The sequence below is a fragment of the Neopsephotus bourkii genome, unplaced genomic scaffold, assembly GCF_033783945.1.
Source record: "Neopsephotus bourkii isolate Nb327-2 ecotype Australia unplaced genomic scaffold, CSIRO-AGI_Nbou_v1 NB_855, whole genome shotgun sequence".
Taxonomy (NCBI): domain Eukaryota; kingdom Metazoa; phylum Chordata; class Aves; order Psittaciformes; family Psittacidae; genus Neopsephotus; species Neopsephotus bourkii.
In genome coordinates, this window is record NW_026901351.1 from 2,596,432 (window position 1) to 2,610,735 (window position 14,304).

Here is a 14,304-nt window from a genome sequence, read left to right on the forward strand (position 1 = left end):
TGGTCCTTACAGGATTTCTTTTAAGAAATTATTCTATTTTTATACACTTATATTACAATGACAGATGATAGACAAAACACTGAAAGTAATTTAAAGTGAGCCTTTTTTTTAAGACCTTGTCCCTTTTTCATTGGAAAGCTAGATGCCTGATCTAAAACTACTCTTAGATGTCCTGTAGTCTGTAGTTCTGTAGTCTAATCCAGTTATGTTATTTACTGTATATACATTTACAAAAACAAATTTTCAGAGATTACTGCATTGCTTTAGAACTCAATTGGAATAGCTAATCTACAGCAAGTATGTTAGGTCATTTTGAAAATGTTTTTCAGCTGTGGAGTATTAGAATCACAGATTTTGTGGATTTTTTGCATATAGGCAAGAACCTAATCACCGAGCTCTATGCATAGATCTCCTTTAGGCAGGACTTCTGTTGCACATTCTTTTGATGCAGTGTGTGGTTTTGCCATATGCATTTTGAGCTACTATAAGCATTTCTCATGTCTGTTCAAGTCACTTACCAGCTCCTAACTAACTTTCAGCATATTTTGAAAGCTTTTGGATGTGCAAAATCTGAACTCTAGTTGCATGAAGGTTGCTGCTTCCCTAGGGTCACAGAGCATGTTAGAGCAGAGGATAAAGCTCTTTCAGTTTAAGAAATCTGACTGTAGAACAACCACCCACTTTCTTTTTTCCTTTGCTGAGCACCCTAATCAGTGGTAGTCAGAGTGTCAGATACAATAAATGGGCATGGCTTCCAAGTCATGTGTTACTTCAATCTGTTGTCTTTCCTGGACAGAAAACATGAGGAAGTTTGGAACTCTTTGTTTTGGAGACACTGGGGTAAATGATAATCTGACCATCTTTAGAAGATACTGAAAAGCTTGAACAGCTTTGAGAAAGAGAATATTCAGGAATAAACAAACACATAATTTTAACCTTATTTACTAATCCAAGTCTCTATCTAGGCATAATTCTGAACCCATAAATGGAAAAAATATGGCATTAGGGATTTAGTTATTGGTGGCAGCTTGTTGAACCAATGTCACTCAGGCAGCAGTTAAAAAATCTAAGATAGCTGTTAAGGAATATTTTTAGCATTATATACATAAAATCCACAGACATCGTAAATAAAAATCTCCTTTATGTAATTCAGAGATACTTTACATGTCCATCCGTAAACCATAACGTAAATGGAATGACAATTTGGTTTTCTGTTTTCCCCTTTAATTGGGTTATTCCTCTTTGTAGGTAATCTAGTGAAATAGGTAAGCAAGTTTCATTAATGAAAATGTAATGAAGCAATTTCACATTGTTAAACTCGGTTGTTGTAGTGATTAATCTGTTACTTTTATATATAACAAATACATTTATGTAGTGTGAACTAGTGATTGATTTAGTTGGATGCTGATACAAATTCTTTTGCCATTGTAGTTTCATAGTTTATAAACAGTTAATTAAATGCCAGTGACTTTATTATTGCGAGAAAACAAAGTCTGTAGCATGAGCGAAATATTTGCCAAGGTAGAAGAGGCTGGCATAAGCTCTATGATGAGACAGAGATAGCCTATGTCCAAATTTTACACCTATCCTGAGCCTTGTGGAGGCATGTTTTTTTGAAAATCTCTGCTGTTTTTGTGTTCAGTAGGTAAGAGTTTTATTGGTTTCACTGAACTTTCTCAAATGAGGTGTTCTGGGTTAGTAGTGCAGCATAGATACCCTCTTGCCAAGTTTGCATTCCTAACAATAATGACTTGCACAAGGTGAGTCAAATTTTGCAGCCTGTGTTGTTGGTCCCTGAAAAGGACAGTGATACACATTTAAAACATTACCCTAGAGCAGTTAGGTCTTAGGCTTAATGGGAAATTCCTTATTTCATGTAAACATAAAATTTCTACATCTCAGTAATATATTAAGAAAGAAGAAGAAAAAAAAAAAAAAAGAGGTAGGAGGAGAGAAATCCCTGCTCCAGAGTGTTCAAAGTCATTGTAAAAATTACCTATTTCCAAGGTCAGTGAGGTACTTTGGAAATTTAGTTTAAGTTTTCTTTTTCTAGTATGGTTTCAAGCTGATTTCTTGGTAATCTTTCGCCTCCTAATGCTCCTAACCCTAACCCTAACCCTAACCCTAACCCTTTGCTGAACCTAAAGGATTTGCCCTAAGTGCATCTGGAGTATGCTGTTAGTCATATGGTTTAGTTTTAGGTAGTCCTGAAAGGAGGAGAGAGTAGGACTTGATACTCCTTATGGGTCCCTTCCAACTTGGGATAGTCTGTGATTCTATGATTTATTACTTAAAACAGATGATGCTGTCTCACCAGGAGAAAATATCAATGGAGTTGCACTAATCAGTTCTTACCTTGCTGGTAAAAACAAAACCAAATTAAATAATAGTTGCTTTATATTGACAACTTTTTTTTTTTTTTTCCTTGTAAGTAATGTTGCATGTCTCAGCATTTTCATTTGATTATTAGAACCTATTTAAGACAGTGTGATTAGTGTCTCTTTGATGAATGCCAGCAAAACCTAGGAAAACACAGGAGGATGGCCTTCAATTCCCTGAATTAGACATCCAGAAATCCCCTGATTGTTGTCTGCCCAATTACAGAAAAAGCTAAGACTTGCCAGGTAACATCCCCATGAACTCTGTAGGTGCCTGTTTGCTGTTTTATATGTACTGTTAAGCTATATTCTATTTAAAAAACCAGAGAACATGAAACTTAAAAATATTTCTTCTTTTTTTTTTTTTTTTTTTTTTTACCCCCACCCTAGACGATTGATTTAGAGGGTTTTAAGCTGTTCATGAAGACTTTTCTGGAGGCGGAGTTACCAGATGATTTCATTGAGCATCTTTTTACATCCTTTAGCAACAAAATCTCTCACTGCAGCCCGTTAATAAAAAACAAACCCCAACACCTTTCTGGAGGTAAGTAATGAAATCACATTAATGTAAGAGCTGAAGGTTCCATCTCCATGCTGTTTTACTTTTAATAGCTATAAATACATGGAATCCTAAACAGTATATATTTTTGTTTTGATGTTTGTGAAATTGGAGAAACTAACTCGATTGTGGACAAGAAATACTGTGAAAACAAAAATCAAGTGGTTTCATCTTTTTAGTTCAAAATTATGATGCAGCTGAGACACCAAGTGGACGGTTCTTGTCACATTAATGCTAATCAGACTGCTATGGTTACGTGATCTTGCTGCCTACTCTGCTGTATAAACACTTCAAAATCTTCAGGTCTTCGTGCAGCAGGCTTCTGCTGCTGCTTTTATCTACAGTTCCTGTGTGCAGTTACTGCTGCTTCTGTTAATTGTATAGGTGTGATGCTGCTAATAATAATAATCTTACATGCTTATCAGCTACGGGTTTTTTCAAATGTCCTGTAAGTGTTAGAAGTATTTCTTTTCCCAATGTAAGAATCTTTGACGTTTGCATGCTAAACTGAGCATTTTTATAAATGTGATTTTGTGTTTAGAGGGCTTAACATGTTAAAATACATCTATGCAAAAGAGTGTTAAAACCTGCCAAATTACTTTTAAAGAAAATTTGTGGAAGAAATTTAAGGTTGCCTTTGTAACTTCAACTATTTGGTTTAACTCTTCAGTAATTTGGTAACTCTGTCAAAATCCAGTAGCTAAAAGCAGAAGCTAGACTAATTTGGTGAAATAAATTCTGTATTTTGAACAGCTGGGTGCTTAGAGCAAGTTACCAAATGGTTTGATAGGTACTTAATTGAATTCTTTAGATGAAGATTAGGTGTCTTCAAATTGCAACTCATCCAAAAGCTGTGAATTTGGTACAAATGATGCTATCTGAAATGTTAGCTTTTATTTCAGGTACTAAGGACTATATTTCCATAGATGTCTCAGTGTAAAATCCTAATTACAGGCTTTCAGATATCACCTATTCAGATACCACCAGGATGGTCAGACCATTTTTTCTTTTCAGTACATGTCATTCTCAACTGTGTTAAATAATGGGTTTCAGTTCTTTTTCTTTATTTAAGTTTACAGTACATGTTATTTCCTCTTCTTAGCTTATATTTCCTGGCAAGATAAACCAACCAACCAACCAAGCAAAAATCCTTATATTACATTACCATCTTCTGTTAGGTTATTATGTATACATATAATGGTCATTAAGTGCAATTAGACTTAACAAAAAGAAAAATTCCTGCTAGCAAATTTTGCTTAGTACATCAAGTGCTAAACAAACTTTTTTTTTTTTTTTTTTTATATCTTTTCTCGTCAGAACTGCCATGGGCACATCTACTTCCACAAATACCTGCTGTGTAGACAGTACACTCATTTCCTTGAGCTTTAGTTGTTAGTAATCTAGACTGGTTCCATGTGCAGAGTAGGCTTAGTAGACTATGTTGTAATCAGTTTTGTGGAGTATTCTTGCTGAAAACCTTCTATTGCTAACTACAGCTCTAATAATGAATTAGTGATGGGTTTGGGCAAGTCATTTAGACCAGTGATTCACTCCCTTGCCCTTAAAGATGCTTTGCAACAGAATCTCTGTTATGATTGTTACTATTGTTGCAGTTCAAACTGTATGCTAAATTTCTTACTCTAATGCTACCTCATAAATATTTTTTCTTCTTCATTTACTTTTCCTGATTTGTAATTAATTTTCACCTTCTTCTGCTAGTAAGGACTTAAGAAATAATGTAAAGTGAGGCCAAATTAGTAGTTTTCCGTATGTATTTAAGGTAATACCAGAAGTTTGATGGTTTTTATCCAAAGCATTTTTCAGAGGTACATTTCAGTTCACCTCAGGCAGGAGTTATTTGTGCTTGAAAATATATCATTCATATTGAAATTCAGTTGCATGATATTTAGACTAGATGTTGTATCTTTATAATTTTTGGCATTTAAAGGGCAAAAAGTTTGTATTGGTACATTTTGAAGTACAAATGAAAATTCCAGAAACCTTTCTTTTAGGGTATCCAATAATTTTTAAATGTTACAAATAGCAAAAATAGTGACTGTATTGGGAAATAAATTTGCCAGAAACATTTGACATTGTTCTGGAAATCATAAAAGTACATGAGAGCTAGAGAACATCACAAGAAAAGCAGCAGGGTTCATAAATCTCTCTGGTATGTGTCTGTTTTTTACTTAGTATGTCTTGTACCACTCATGTCTGTTTATAAATTGTGTTTTCAGTTAAGGTGTCTGAAGAGAGATGGAAACAGATGGCAGGTAAGTACATTGGAGCTATCCCTCTCCCACCTCTGATTAAGAAGTAAACTGTACCTTGAACCTTATAAGACGCTAAAAGATAGCCTTAAATTTCATATTTCTTTTCATTGGGATTTCAGGACTGCACATTTTTTGAGATGAGTTAGTCTAAGTTTCGTAACACTTTTTATTCTGTGCATAAGATTCAAGTAAGACTGGAGTGTGAACTATTTGTGTACATTGTGTGATTAAAGCTAGCATCTTAATTGATTAATATTTTATAATGTCTTAATTTTAAGAGCACTTCATTGATACGGGAGCTCATTTAATAGAACATTGCGCTATTAAATCTTTTTATGAATTTAAATATTTTCTTTCAGTGTTTATTATCTGCCTGAAACCATTAACTTGGATCAAAGTTATATTTTACGCAAGCCAAGTTGCTCTTATTTGTTGATTTTTTTTATTTATTTTTTTTAAAAATGGGTACCTCAGTAAATCTTTAAAAATGTCTTCAGATTGGAAAGAAGTTTTTCAAGATAAAAATAGGGGGGGAGAGGGAAACACCAGTATTGTCTCCATTTGCTATGGTAATCAACTTGTACATCACAAGCAGATGAAATTATTTATACATGTTGCGTGCAATGATGCATCTGTTCTGAATTAGTTACAGAAAATACTTATGAACAGTAAATCCTTTTGTAAAATGTTACCTTCAACATCAGTAAAGTCAGTGAGAAATGTAACAAACTTGTAAGTCAAGTTTTACTACTGTTTTCTCTGTGTTCTGCTGTCCTTCCTTTCTTTTTTTTTTCTTTTTTTTAACACCTCTGTTTGTTGGTGTTACAGATTCCACCAGTATCATCAGGACCAGTTATGTTAACATTCTCTTGAAACAAAAAGCTCGGCAATGTTGAAACTTGTATTCTGAGTGGTACACTGGAGCTGCTCTTGTTCACAGTGTTTGAACAATTACTATGACTATCCTGTGTTTATTTTAATAGATTTCTGTGGCCAAGGCTTCCCATGTTTTGTATATGTGTTGCTCCGACACATGTCTGGCTGTGTTTTGGGAAAGACTACGCTCGTATTACCAGTTTTCTTTGACACTAAAGCATCCTCAATTAGTGTAGCTAGTCTTGATCTGTGAATTAGATGAAGCCTCTACAATCACAAGGAAGAGCATGCAGCATTGGCCAGGGATTAATACTCCAATTAACATGTAATTTTGTATAACAAAAATATTCACCAATTTTTTTGTGGTCAAATAGCTGATCAACAGATATGAAAAAATGGCTTTGCCATTCCCATAATTGACTTTTTTCCCCAGTAATTTGCTTTATACGTATAATGTTTTGTAGCCTATCATTTTAATTCTGCCTTTGCTAGATAAACTATGAACATGAATAGTTTAAAACTTTATATTTAAATTAAGTCATTTGAGATTCACATAAACTGAAGATGCAAGTATTTTCTGCTTACATCATATGTCAAGAGTAACAAAGCTTGTGGGTTATTTCCAGGTCTGAGGCTTAACAAAGGTACCTCTACTTCCCGACCTTCTACTCCTGCCAACTTAAATTTACCAGACATGATCCAGCTGAAAGATATTGTTTGCTATTTGTCACTTCTAGAAAGAGGAAGACCTGAAGACAAGCTAGAGTGTATGTTCATATTTTTCCTTTTTTTTAAAAAAAAAGTTAATTCTATGTACTTATTTCAGTAAGTCATCAAAAAATCTGTTTCTAAATGTTCAGTTTCAGACTGAGTTTTGAGTTAGCTGTATTGTAAAAATATGGTTCTAAGTGGCAGTTCTTGCAGAAATTACCCTTTTTTCTTGCTAATGGTAGTAACTTGATGAGATTATTTTAATTAATTTCTAGCTAGCACATGCTAAGATGAGTAAAAATAATACATCATTAGTTAAAATAATCCTCTGTGTACTGTTGTCTCTTGATTAGTATTAGATCTGAGAAAAACAAATGAAATATGTTAAGGATACTTAGATATAGAAGTGGTGAATAATCTGTAGGAAACAATATCTTTCAAACAGAGTTGTTAATATAAGCTGTATTAGCGAATAAAGAAAGGCCAAAAATGGTGTAAGTCTGCATCACTGGTGGAAATATTTGACACTGAAAGTTAGAAATTATGTGATGTTTTTATTAGGGGCCTGATTCATAAAGCCCAAAACTTCTACCTGTTTAAAAAACCTGAAAGTTTGATCTGTGAACTGCAGAAAAAAGGAAAAATCCTCATGTTTCCCCATCATGGAGTTTCAGAAGCCAATTATCTGAATAGATGAACAGTTGATCTAATAATATAGGCCTTCATGAGACTAAATATACTTTGATATGCATAGCTGGTCTGTCCGTAAAAGAACTGTGGGATGAGTCAGCAATACTGCGTGGAAAGCAAATAGTGTGTTTGGAAATGCAGAGAGTAGGCTGCTTCTGCTGGAGAGAGGGATTCATTACCAGGTTAAATGACTACATGTTGTTGGAAGTAGTTTGATGTTTCATTACCTGTAGTTAGCTTACAATAACATCATACTGTTAAGATTACTGATATTATTGTCTCTGCAAAGATTATAAGGAGCCATCCTCAAATTTGGTAATACTAGTTGGTTGTCAATATAATTAGAATATAAAGATGCATGTGTGAATGTGCATTCAGAACCCAAGCACAGGAAAACTTAAGTTCCTAAACAAGACTGAATTTAGCTTACAATATAATAACTGTTTCATGGTAACAAGTTAATGCAAACCTCATCAGACCTCTGAAGAGCTCTGTGAACAAACCATAGCATGAAATGGAGATCAGTTGCCTCCTCTAGTGTCAGGAATTGCTACGACGAAGAAGAGAGACAGAGGAGCAGGTGATGATTTTAGTGTAGGGGATGTTCCACAAACTTCCTGCAAAAGGAACTGCATAGGCAAAAGACTATGAATGATCTGTATGATTTAGGAGTGAGAGAACATGATTTAATAGCTGTATGGTACTTACATGTGTAAGATATTCAGGATCCTTTTTATTTACTACATATAATTAAGGTTATTATATGGGTTTATTTTCTACTTTCTCATACAGAGTTGAAATATACCACGTTACCACTTTTTAGTGTCTAAGTATTGATTTATAGTGTACCATTATTATGCAGAATTCCCCGCTGACTTTAGTTGAATTGTTCTTATAAATTAATGATATAGTTTAACCCTTTGTCTGAAATAATTTTATAGCAGTAGGTCCTGTGGCTGTAAGGTAGATTATAAATTAGTAGCAGTGGAGAGAAAAAGCAAGCATGGCTTATTCTGGAGTTGCCAAAATTAATATTAATACTAATCTCCAGTCAGGGTTTGAATTTTTCTTCTGTTGACAAAAAAAAGAAAACATTCTGGATCATAACTTAGTGGAAACTCGGTTCAGGACAAACAGAACATGGAAATGGTGCTTTCAAACAAAATTTGAGATAAACTGAAGGTTTTTTTAAGATAAATACACTAAGAGGGATTAGTGTTTAGGAACTGAATCTAGATTTTTGTATTTTCACAGATTCTCTAAACTATTAACTGTATTTCTAGAGGTCTTGAGCAGTGCGAACCTCACCTCTTTGACATGCTCAGCATATCTATTATTCATAAACTAGATATGGCCTGAATATAAAGAATATGCCAAATTTCCCTAGCAGAGATGCATTGGAAGAATTTGTCTTTTTAAGGTCATATCACAAGTAGTTCAAGGTGTATCTATATTCTTAAGTACCTTAATGCTGTGTGGCTCAACCTGTATGCTTGATCTATAGAAACCATTTTCTGCTCTTCATGTTGTTTTCACAGATACCAAACTTTGCTTGCTGGTGTCCACAGTATGATTCTTGAACATGTAAGAAAGACGCCTTGTAAATATGCAAAGTTCTTCCGAAGAACCAAATAGTCGTATTTTGTGGCTAAACTTACTTTCCTTGAATGCCCCCAGTGGTAGAAGTTATTTTAGCTCACAATCACATGAGGCTTTATCAGCACAATCTATTCCTCATTTTGAGTGTTTTTTTCAATCTGAATAGCTGTGGACACCAGACACATACCTTGTGAAACTGTTTAGGAAATACCAGGAGGCAGGATGAAGGGCATTGGACATAAATGGTGTGAAGGAAACATATGACTTCCACAGTTACCATAGCTTTACAAACATAATATGCTTGCAAGTGCTGGAACTTCTCTCCATTATTACAAACAGAAACTCCAAGAATGAGTTGTAGGTTTTCTTGCCAGTTTTTCTTATCAAAAGTCTAGGTTATTCTGTTTCTGTTCTTCTCATACCGGCAGAAGCTTTGAGAATGCCACACTATTCTTTTGTATTTTTGCAGTAATACAAATTCCAGTTACAGTCTGTTTACTGTGCTGTGCAGCTCTTGGACACTCAGGCTTTTGTGGAGAGTGACAAGCCTTGCAGTTTTCAAAGTACACGTGCTGGTGAACATAGAAGGTACATTAGCACTTGTTTGTACATGCATTTTTTGAGAATGGATTCCCCAGTTTCTTCTCAAAAGAACATACTTTGAACTTTTGGAATTTCTGGGATGCCTCCTTTTCTCATACACAAGTTTAGAAGCCCAGAAATTGCAGGCAAAAGTACAGCAATGCAGCAACTGATCTCATCTTGATAATTTTATTTTAATGTGTTTCTCATTACTTACAAAAGGTATGCAGTGTAGTAACAGAATTCTAGTGGCCAGTTAGTGCTACCAGGTAAAGCAATGGGAAGAGAAATACAATTTACTTGGTCTCTCTAGTTTGCATCAGAACTTTTGTTCCATTGTTTTTATCATTTTGTTGTTTTTTCTCTTAGAGTGCATAAATCAGGAAGAATATGAATATTTAGCAGGGCATGAATAGAAAAAAAATGGAAAAAATATGCAAGAGATTGCATGCTACACCAGTAGCGTAGTTGGTGTTTTGTTTTTTTTCACCCAAGAGCACAGATTGATCCTTTCACTACCTAATATGTATGCAATCGGAGAGACTTTGTTTGCTACAAAGGTGAAACAGTTATAATTATGCTAATGTCTGTTTCAGAATGTCTGATTAGAACTACTGATTCATGTTAAAGGAAAAAAACGTAAACACTGCTGCTCTGGTGTGGGTAAAGATCACAGAGATGCTAAAACTTGCGTCATGATAACCATAGAACATTCTTTCAACCAGTGCATTACAATCACAGAGGAGGAGGAAGAAGAACTAAAGGATTTGAACTTTATCACTCATTCAGTGATTCATCCCTATGGAAACCAAATGCTTAATGGTATCTTTGCCAGATAATGTAGCTGTCATGCCCTGAGCAGCTTTAGTAGAAGATGTACTAGCAGGGACAATACCAGTATCTCTGGTGCTTTTAGCATTAACTGCTGTTTTACACTGAAATGTTTCTGCTGTGTAATTCACAGGCAGGATATTTTTATAGGTTTTCTTACACTATTTACCTAAAGAATAATGGACCTTTGTAGCTTGAAACAGTGTACAACAGTAAACATTTTAAATCTTACATTACAGCTCTTGAAAGCAGTTCAATTTAGCAGCAAAAATTGCTGAAGTGGTAGAGAGGTATAGTACTTAGCTTTTATCCCCCCACTTAGGTGAGCAACTTAGGAGTAACACGGGGGATATAAGGGAAGCAGACCAATCCATGTAGTAGTTAAGTATGTTTTACTGCAGGTCAAAAATTACCCATTTTTTTCTGAACTTTACTTGACAATTGCTTATAGTTTCCTCTTCTTATTATTTCTTGAAAACTGTGATAAGCATTGCTTGCAGAATTTATTGGACTGTAACAGAATTTGCTGTGGACAAGTGTGGTGGGATTGTTCACTGTTGAATCATAGAACAGTTGTTCATGATTGTTTGCTGTTGAATAAGTCATATGTTTACAGTTTGTAAGCAGATTGCTTGGATTTTCTAGTATCAGTCCAGGCATTACAGAGCTCTTTTCTTACTCCTTAGGAAATAGATTTATGGAGGGGTGTTCTGGTTTAAGCCCACCTGCTACGCAGTCTCTCTCTCACTTCCCCCCTTCCTTCTGATTTTCGTCTTTAGTCTTTTAACAGTATTCCTACCAAAGCTTCAAGCTTGTTTCTGCTCTGCAATTTGATGCAGTATGTGGTCAGCAGAGTAAGCTACTTTGAAATATCTTGGTAATGATGGACATACCTGCTCTTGTGACTAGAATCAAGTAATGATACAAACTTAAAAGTATATATCCATTTTTAGATATTGTCAAAATGCAGCTATTCTTGTCTCTGTAGCTCCCCAAATGTTAGGAATACATTTTCAAACTGAAGAAACAAGTCTTGTCCTGGGAGGAGTCATGCTGGCAGTCTGTGAAGAATGCTTATTGTTGGACTTGGCTGTTTAGATACTTCAAATAATAATGCTCTGTTTCATTTAGTTGGTCAGAAAGCATTTCTAAAGCAATATAATTGCTGAATAATGATAGCTGCAACCAAGAAAATGAGATACCGTTGTAACTTAAGCTTATCAATATTTGCATGACCAGTTGTGTATTATCCTGTGTTTGATGAGATGACAGAGAGGGGCCTTTTGGTGGTACTAATCATGAATATAGATCGTCTCTGGGAGGAACCAGAAATAATTTCACAGACCAAATTAACTGTTGTAGTGATTATGTGGAAAAGGTGCAATTGCATTGTCCTGCTAATGCGTCTTGTAGGAGGCACCGTGGCAGGGTAGATGCTGAATGAACCTCTCACATAATACAAAGTGTTTTGTGGGTCTACAGTTAGTGTAATCATTAAAGGAAAATGTTACTCAGGTTTGGTTGGCTTGTGCTTTGGTTGTTGTGTGGTTTTGGTTTTTGTTGTGTTTGGTTTTTATATGAAATTATGCTGTTACTATGTTTTCTAACTGAGATTCCTTCTCTTTTTGTTTCCTTTTAGTTATGTTTCGCTTATATGATACAGATGGGAATGGTTACCTGGATAGTTCGGTAATGTTATTTATGTATTTTAATTCATTGTAAGTGTATGTCATTATGGCATACCTGAACAAGCCTACATTAATGCAAATCAAGTTTATATTTATCCTTAATTAATAGAAGCAGTATAAACTATAATTGATAAAAAGTCAGCCATTTTGAAAGTAACTCTTGAATTTTCTCTTCCACTAAGCCGCTGCTTCTACAGCTGTGTAAATTTTCAAATGCTGACATTTCTGTTGTGGAGTCCTGCTCTATGGTCTTCTGATTTTTAACTATGCTGCTGTAGGGGACACATAATAGGCTTCCTAAAATTCTAGTATGTTGCTGGGAGATGTGTATGAAAGAACCATTTGTAAAGATTTAATGAAAAGGCGAAAATGTGAGTCACTCAGTGGATGTATGTAGGGAGATGTTAGAACTTCCATGTTATTATTAAGAATAGAGGTACAAAGTTTGAAGGAAAATCAGAGATAATAGCAGTCATTTTAAAAATGTAGCCATCCTTGTTTAGTTAGCTAACAGAAAGAAGTATTTTATAAGCAGCTTTCTGTTTTCCCTTCTTTTCTATCTCCCCGAAGTAAGACAGCATAGGTTTGAGAAAGTTGATTTGCATAAGTGACAGGGGAGTAGGGAAGCTAAGTAATACAGAGGTATAAAGTAAATGCTATATCATAGTTATAGGCAATATAAAATACAAATTGGTTAACTAGTGCATAATAAATACACATGCAAATTCAGAATGGTTCTAGATAAGCATTTGAGTATGTTTACAAACCAAACCTCCATATATATAAATATGGAGGAGCACTAGTAATACATGATCAAGGGAGATCACAGCACTGTAATGGTCAGCAAATATCTGTATTAGTTTATACTGTCCACTTTATACCTTATTTCCATTAGAAAGTTGTGAATTATACAAATGCTGTCCAAAAAAAAAAAAAAAAGCCTAGAGTGCTGTATTTTAAAGATCCTTACATCATTGTATCACAAGATGGACTTTAGATGATGAAACTAATGCTCTAATGATCAACTAGGAAGGAAGAATCTGTTACTGCTTTGGACCCAGGTGCTGTCCTTTGGTTGTGGGGCTGTATTTTACCTCCCTGCATGCTTTGCACTCCATGCCTAATGTTTAGATGGTGAAGTGGATTCACCTAAGAGTAGACAGCTTACAGGTTAAGGGATATTTCATTAGCAACGTTGATGAAACAGTGTCACTGAATGCAGTATGTTTGGATTATTAGATGCTTACAGTAGAATTTTTATTTTTAAAATATTGTGTTAAATATTATCATTCTTTTTCATTTGTCTGTAGGAGCTAGAAAATATCATTGCTCAAATGATGCATGTTGCAGAATACCTTGAATGGGATATTACTGAACTGAGTCCAGTAAGTATCCATTTTATCACAAGTTTTTAATGTTGCTAGAGATGGAATTTAATCATGCTGTAATACTTAAGGTCAACATGTGATTCTATATATTAATTAGTAAAAGAGAAATAAGTGTGTTCAACTATGTCACCGCCAATTAGCACTTTATGAGTGTTTTTCTGATTAATTCTGATCTCTGAAACATTCTTACTACAGTTAGGGCTTTCCTTCAGTGCATGTAGTAATTAACACAACTGGTTTGTCTCTGAAAATTTGTTAATAGTAGCTACCCCTTATTTGCATTGTACATAGTAAATACAAAAGGGGACACAACTTGGTTTGGGAATTTTAGGTGCTAATAAAATGTAAGAATATGACACTTCATCTTCTGAACTGTCAGTACTCATTTTCTACAGGTGCCATACAAATAATATTTTCCTTTTTGCATGCGGATGAGGGAATTGGAGATCTGCACATGTTCTAAAACCAAGTTATTGTATTAGAATATGGAATCCATGAGATTTTTCATTAAACTATGTAGATCCTTCATGAAATGATGGAAGAAATTGACTATGATCATGATGGCACTGTGTCTCTAGAAGAGTGGATCCAAGGAGGAATGACAACAATCCCTCTCTTGGTCCTCCTTGGTTTAGAAAATGTAAGTATTAACATAAGAGTGTCCAATTTCTGCGTGCGTGTCAGCTATGACCCTCAGGTTGGCTTCTCTGTGGCCTGTGTAAAGAATGG

At 34.8% G+C, this 14,304-nt stretch overlaps 1 protein-coding gene across 15 annotated transcripts in view; it reads left to right on the forward strand.

Moving 5' to 3' along the window:
* DGKB (diacylglycerol kinase beta) overlaps nucleotides 1-14,304 on the forward strand; it is a 476,877-nt gene that overhangs the window by 202,824 nt on the left and 259,749 nt on the right. For 11 of the 15 annotated variants that reach the window (XM_061356469.1, XM_061356463.1, XM_061356472.1 and 8 more), the window contains 6 exons: nucleotides 2,769-2,922; nucleotides 5,175-5,210; nucleotides 6,713-6,853; nucleotides 12,139-12,188; nucleotides 13,498-13,572; nucleotides 14,096-14,215. In XM_061356469.1, coding sequence (XP_061212453.1) covers nucleotides 2,769-2,922; nucleotides 5,175-5,210; nucleotides 6,713-6,853; nucleotides 12,139-12,188; nucleotides 13,498-13,572; nucleotides 14,096-14,215 — 576 coding nt within the window. The remainder of the gene's footprint in view (nucleotides 1-2,768; nucleotides 2,923-5,174; nucleotides 5,211-6,712; nucleotides 6,854-12,138; nucleotides 12,189-13,497; nucleotides 13,573-14,095; nucleotides 14,216-14,304) is intronic. The other 4 variants (XM_061356474.1, XM_061356476.1, XM_061356475.1 and 1 more) reach the window with 1 other exon arrangement.